At 48.0% G+C, this 7217-nt stretch overlaps 1 protein-coding gene across 4 annotated transcripts in view; it reads right to left on the minus strand.

Moving 5' to 3' along the window:
- MAP3K3 (mitogen-activated protein kinase kinase kinase 3) overlaps positions 1-7113 on the minus strand; it is a 79391-nt gene extending 72278 nt beyond the window's left edge. For all 4 annotated transcript variants that reach the window (XM_008271693.4, XM_008271692.4, XM_008271691.4 and 1 more), the window contains exon 1: positions 6981-7113. In XM_008271693.4, coding sequence (XP_008269915.2) covers positions 6981-6984 — 4 coding nt within the window. In that variant the 5' untranslated portion in view covers positions 6985-7113. The remainder of the gene's footprint in view (positions 1-6980) is intronic.
- Between the last annotated feature and the right edge of the window lie 104 nt (positions 7114-7217).

Here is a 7217-nt window from a genome sequence, read left to right on the forward strand (position 1 = left end):
ACAGTCAAAAAGAGAAAGAGATTTTCTATCTGTTGGTTCACTCCCCAAATGGCCACAACAGCTGGAGCTGGGCCAGTTCAAAGCCAGGAGCCATAAGTTTCATCTGGGTCTCCCACATGGGTGCAGAAGCACAAGCACTTGGGCCATCCTCTGCTGCTTTCCCAGGCACATTAGCAGGGAGCTGGATCGGATATGAAGCAGCTGGGACTCAAACCAGCGCCCATTTGGGATTTTGGTAACACAGGCTTTACCCATGCCACAGTGCTAGCCACATAAAAATATTTTTAATTAATTTATTTGAAATGCCAAGCCATTCAGAGAAATCTTCCATCCACTGGTTCACTCCCCAAATGGCCACAACAGACAGGATATGGGCCAGGTCAAAGTCAGGAGCCAGGAACTCCATCCTGGCGTCCCACATGAGTGGCAGGGGCCCTAGTACTTGGATCATCTTGTACTGCCTTCCCAGGCACAACAACAGGAGGTTGAATCAGAAGTGGAACATCCACAGGGCTAGCTCTGTGGTACAGGTTAAACCCTGGCCTGCAGTGCTGGCATCCCATATGGGTGCCAGTTTGAGTCCTGGCTGCTCTGCTTCTGATCCTGCTCTCTGCTATGGCCTGGGAAAGCAGCAGAAGATGGCCCAAGTGCTTGGACCCCTGCACCCACGTAGGAGACCTGGAATAAGCTCCTGGCTCCTGACTTTGGATCAGCCCAGTTCTGGCCTTGTGGCCATTTGGAAAGTGAACCAGTATATGGAAGACCTCTCTCTCTCTGTGTCTCTGTCTCTACCTCTCTCTGTAATTCTTTCAAATAAATAATTTTTTTAAAAAAAGTGGAGCAACCAGGACTCTAACAGCACTCTGATATAGGATGCCAGCATCCTAAGCAGTAGCTTAACCCACTGCAACACAACTCTGGCCCCAAAAATATGGTTTTCAAAAAGTGAGTAGCAAGAGGTTGTATGAGTGACTTATAAACAGAATAAAGATTCTTTCAGAAAAGCAAGCTGTTATGGCTATGCTGGAAAACTTACATAAATGAACTGAAGAGAAAAAAGGACAACATTAAGCAAGTATGGGATAGAAAGGAATAGAGGGTCAGGGACTGATCCCCAGTGAGTGAGTGGGAAGAAAGGAAGCTGGAAAAGAAGGCTTAAAGAGGCCTAGAAAAAACAGGGTGACATTACAGAAGCCAAGACCAAAGGATAGGCACAGGCATAGGCCAGGCAGGCCCAAGAGAGTAGCAGAGGCAGGCCGGTGCCGCAGCTCACTAGGCTAATCCTCCACCTTGCGGCACTGGCACACCGGGTTCTAGTCCCGGTCACGGCGCCGGATTCTGTCCCGGTTGCCCCTCTTCCAGGCCAGCTCTCTGCTGTGGCCAGGGAGTGCAGTGGAGGATGGCCCAAGTGCTTGGGCCCTGCACCCCATGGGAGACCAGGAGAAGCACCTGGCTCCTGCCATCGGATCAGCGTGGTGCATGGCAGCCATTGGAGGGTGAACCAACGGCAAAGGAAGACCTTTCTCTCTGTCTCTCTCTCTCACTGTCCACTCTGCCTATCAAAAAAAAAAAAAAAAAAAAAAAAGTAGCAGAGGCAGAAACAAATTTTAAAGAGAACCAAGAAGCTGGAAACCAATAGAAAATTGGAAGCAGTCAAAACCAACAATTTCTTGAATATTACACATGAACAAGTTGAGGCAGGGGTAACTGCTAGTATGTTATAATTTTGAAAGGATTACCTAACTATGGGGGTGGTCTGACACTTAAAATTTACCAGGAAGAAGCACAAAGAGGAAGAAGTTAATTCTAGAGGTTAAGAAATTAAGAATTGGGACCAGCACTGTGATGCAGCGGGTTAAGTCACAGCTTGCAATGCTGGTATTCCATGTCAGAGTGCTAGTTTGAGTCCTGGCTGTTCCACTTCTGATCCAGCTTCCTACTAATGTGCCTGGGAAGTTAGTACAAGATGGCCTAAGTACTTGGGCTTTTGCCACCCACACAGGAAACCCAGATGGAGTTCCTGGCTCCTGGCTTCAGCCTGGCCAATCCCTGGCTGTTGCAGCCATTTGAGGAGTGAAACAGTAGATGGAAGAGCTCTGTCTCTCCCTCTGTTAGTCTTTCAAATAAATAAATAAATCTATCTTAAAAAGAATAATCTAGGAATAGTAGGAGTATTCCTAGAAACCAGAAAAGAAGGGCCTGTGAAACAAGGAGTCTGGTTTAGAAAGTGGAAGCTCTTAAGCACTTGTTGTAAGCAGACAGGTACCTGTAATTGGCCAGTGGTACGTACTTTTTCTTCTCATTTATGTGGAACCTATGGTATGGAAGCTGCCAGGTAACACATTCCTCTCTTCAGTTCCAGCAGGAAGTCACCCTTGCAGAGTCTATTTAACAGCAAGGTCTTAAGGCACTTCCCATTTATGAGTTCCCTTGACTAAAAACCCAGAAAAGCTGCCAGAAGATCAGGTCCTCTAATAAACACAGTCATTTTGCAAGATGTCTGTTTACTATGCCACACACTCTCTTCTTTATATATACTAATCCCCAAAGTAATATTTTAATCTTGTTTTCATTTAACTAATGATGTTATTTCTTCACCTTGCCAAGGCTCTACCCAGCTCTGCCAGATATCTGATGATACTGCTCACACAGGAGAGCCTTGCTTCAGACTATCCCTTTGTCAGATTTTACCTTCTTTACATGACTTTTCATATATTTTCACTACCTCTACCCTGTCCATATCCTAGCAAACACCCTTTTACAATAAGTATATGTAATAAAGCCTGGTTGTCAATTCACAAGAAACTTTTCTCCTTCAAGAACACAGTTGAACTTTTTCTACATCTCAAACTAAAATTCTAGTGTTTATTTTTCTGTTTCTAGCTTATATAAGTATTCAGTGTTAATTGGTGGCTCTAAATTCAAAAATATGTATTACAAAGTATTCCACTGCTTCCTCATGAAAACCAATCTACATCACTACTATATGTAAAGTTTGATGATGAAATTAACCTAAAGGACGAGGCTATAGGTTTGGATGTACCAAACCCAAAACTACAGAATTGATCTCTCCCTCCTGTGTACTTTTACACACTTTTGACAAAGTACCTATAATACTTTGTTGTGCTTATTTGTTTCTACTTTTCTGGTCATCCAACTATAACTTCTTGAGGACAGGATAATGCAGTACAGAGCTTTATACTGCACCTGACACATAAGAAGCAATCACTAAATAAAGAATAAATGGGTAGCTTACATAAAAGCAGGAAAATGACTTTTTCCCCTCCATTTATTTCCCTGAGTAGTGCTCAGTTGGACAGGTATCTACTTTTGGCAAATGCCTAAAATACATCTTTAAAAAATCTGTTATTTTAAAAAATATCAGAAATCTAATCATGACATAGCAAAGTTGACTTATTAAACTGTGATCCAAGTTTCTTTTCTTTTTTTTTTTTTTTTGACAGGCAGAGTGGACAGTGGGAGAGAGAAAGAGACAGAGAGAAAGGTCTTCCTTTGCCGTTGGTTCACCCTCCAATGGCTGCCGCGGCAGGCGCGCTGCGCTGATCCGATGGCAGGAGCCAGGAGCCAGGTGCTTTTCCTGGTCTCCCATGCGGGTGCAGGGCCCAAGCACCTGGGCCATCCTCCACTGCACTCCCTGGCCACAGCAGAGAGCTGGCCTGGAAGAGGGGCAACCGGGACAGAATCCGGCGCCCCGACCGGGACTAGAACCCAGTGTGCCAGCGCCGCTAGGCGGAGGATTAGCCTAGTGAGCCGCGGCGCCGGCCCATGTGATCCAAGTTTCTATCAAAACAGTTGCTAACCACTCTGAGTCTACACAGGTGGTAGAATTCTAGCCAAACTGAATTGAGACTGTCTAAAAGGGGCTCCCAACACTTAGAACTCTGAAGGGTGTCTGTAAGTTACCATGATTCTGACCTCAAACCAAGCTACCAAACCAGAACCAGACCATCTTTAATCCTGTACTCAGTTCACTACAATTTCTTGTAACATTTCCAAGTTGTTACATATTTTTCGGTAATATACCCCATTAGTTTCACATTGCATTTATTTAAAAAATCAAATAAATACCAGAAAATTATTCTCAGGTATTAATAACATCACTTGCCACTATAACTACTAAAACTGGGAGAGAATTCTAGTATAACCAAAAAAAATGAGTCAATCCTCATTTTTTAAATAGCCAGATAGTGTTAATGCCAAAAAAGGAATACTTCCTATTATTTAAAAGGTAAATATCATTTCCACTAGAAATTTACTGGGGCTAACAGCCAATATAAAATCTGACCTGTTTTTATTAGCAGTCTAAGTTGTCAAACAGGCTTGAGTCTTGGGCTTAGAACAGCTCAGGAAAATATGACTGCTAACCAAAGAACCTGAGGGCAGGGAGCCAAATTAGTTTTAGTCCTTCCCTCACTGGGCTGGAGTTTAACAAGTTAACTAAAATATTAAGAAGTCTTGGCCGGCGCTGTGGCTCAATAGGCTAATCCTCCGCCTTGCGGCGCAGGCACACCAGGTTCTAGTCCCGGTCGGGGCGCCGGAGTCTGTCCTGGTTGCCCCTCTTCCAGGCCAGCTCTCTGCTGTGGCCCAGGAGTGCAGTGGAGGATGGCCCAAGTGCTTGGGCCCTGCACCCGCATGGGAGACCAGGAAAAGCACCTGGCTCCTGGCTTCGGATCAGCACGATGCGCTGGCCGCGGCGGCCATTGGAGGGTGAAAGGAAGACCTTTCTCTCTGTCTCTCTCTCACTGTCCACTCTGCCTGTCAAAAAAAAAAAAAAAAAAAAGAAGTCTATGTTTCTCTCTTATCAACCCCTTAAGTTTATTTAGAATGACAGCAACTACAACAAACTAACTACACTGGGAATTTGAATCTTTATAATTTGCATCATCAAACTGGAAACTCATATTTCATGTGTATGTATGTATGTACACGTATCCTCACTGAGCCCCATATAAAGAAAACTAAACAGCCAGGTATCGGGGAGAATTCCACATTTGCTCTGATCATGTATCAAGGTCATCTACAAGAGGAAGGGAATGGTACATGAGGAAGGTGCTGAAGAAAGCCAGGGCAGTGGTTCATAAACCAGCTTTCCCAACACACAGCAGCCACCAGGCAAGTTAATCTGTCGCCTCACTGCTTTTTTATGTAAATTTGACAATGAGGACAAAAGAAAAAATTCTGGGTTCCTGCTCTCTTTTCTTTGGGGGTCTGGACCCTATCCATATATCCCTCTCCTCCTTCCCATCACTCTCTCTCCATATCCTCACATACTTAAACTTTTTGAAAAAAATGTCTTAAAATGTGAATACAGGCTTACATCTATTTTCATGTTGGATAATGAAATGCAGCCAAAACATCTGGGCACTCTGGTTTTACAGTCAAGGAAATGGGGAGAGCTTTGCACCCCCTCAAGTATTTCACACTCTTGAGAATGAAGGTTATCCCTACAGGACCATAGGAAAGCTTAGTAGAAACACTATGGCAATATAGGTTCATAAAGCAGTTCAAGCGGTTGGCTCAAATTCTGTAACACAGAACAAATGTCTGAAGCCTGGGGAAGAGAAAGAATTCTGTGTCCTGTTTACAGTAAATGTTCAATTTGTTAAATCAGATTATTAGACTCTAGGCCTTACTGGGTTCCTTTTATGCCTCCTCTCAGCATTTCTGAAGTGGGGCACAGGAAGGAAAGAGTAACTCCAGCAAACCAACAGACCCTTCCCATACTGTGTATAGAGCAGCATGAAACACAAGGCAACTCATTCACAGCCAGTGCGTGGAGAGGGGTCACCGAAGACTATGTGGCCAGCGTGACATAGCATATACACCTAACCTCCAGCAAAGATGACTTGACCTTGCTATAGGACAAAGCAAACAGGAACGCTCCCTCTGCACTCAGGGCACTTAGCTGAGGCAAAAGTCCCCTTCTTTCGCTGACATTTCCCCCTTTACTATTTAGGACAATACAAAATATCTTGCAAAGCTTGCTACTGGGGACAACAGTATCACAGCACCTGTCCCGACCGAATCAATGTTGTGTTTTTTTTTTTTTTAAAGGATCATTTGCTTCTTAATCCAGTCCAACAGTCATTTGCTAAGGTACCAGAAAGGATACTATACAACAGTTCAGACGCTGCGTGTGGAAGACATTAAAAGCTTTTCTTAGATTACATCTTCACAGCAGAAATCGCAAATACTGACAAAAAGGAAATGATTTCATAGAGATTCTTTTATGCAGCGAATGTTTCGTGCAGCAGTTACATAATTTCAGGGATACCGCAAGATAAAGATAATAGATGTAAGACACTGCCCCCGGATCGTTCAAAAAGTAGGCTATGCCCGGTAACTGGCAGCGCCCAGCCTCCCGGAGCCTCCAGCCAGCCCCGTGCGGGCAGCGCGCGTTCGCCCGCCGCCCCGCGCCTCGCGTCCATCCCCTCGCGGCCGATCCCACACGCCCTCCCCCCGCGCAGCGCCGCGCCGCGCCGCGCACAAGGCTGGAGAGCAAGCCCCGGGAACTCTCACAGGCCGGCCAGTGCGAGCAAAGGGAAGGAAATGACACAGGCAGGAAAAAAAAGCAAATCAAGGAAAAGACACAACAGCAGCTGGGCCTGCACCAGCCTCCAGCCCGGGCCCCACACTGCGCTCTCGCTCCCCCGCCCTCGGGCTCGCGCGCCGGCTCGCTGGGGCCGGAGCGGGCGGCCCGGCAGAGCACGGGCCCCGGGTCCCGCCGCGCCGCCCGGAAGGAGGGCTGCCGAGCGGGAGCCGCCGGCGGGGCCGCCCTGGCAGGCCGCGGGGAGCCCGAGCCCCCGCCCGGGACGCGACGCCGGCCGGCGGTCCGCAGCTCCCGGCCCGGCGGGCTGTCCATGCCTGTCAGGCGGCGGCCCGGGGTCCTCCTCCCCTCATCCCGGGGCGGGGCGTCGCGAGGCAGCGCGGGCACAGGCCGGGGCGGTGGCGACACTCACCCATGGTGGCGATGGCGGCGGCGGCTCGGGTCCGAGAGTGTCACCTCCGCAGCCGGAGCTGCATGCCGGGGGCCCGGGCGGCGGGGACGGCAGCGGGCCTGGCTCCGCGCGGGGGGCGCGGGCTGCGCTCGGGGCCCCCGCCGCCTGCCCAGGCTCCGGCTCCGGCTCCGGCCGCGACCGGGGACTGTGGCATGGGCAAGGTGGCCCGCTACATCCCCGGCGCTCCTGGGCTCGGCC

The sequence above is a fragment of the Oryctolagus cuniculus genome, chromosome 17 (genome assembly GCF_964237555.1).
Source record: "Oryctolagus cuniculus chromosome 17, mOryCun1.1, whole genome shotgun sequence".
In the NCBI taxonomy this organism is placed as follows: Eukaryota; Metazoa; Chordata; class Mammalia; order Lagomorpha; family Leporidae; genus Oryctolagus; species Oryctolagus cuniculus.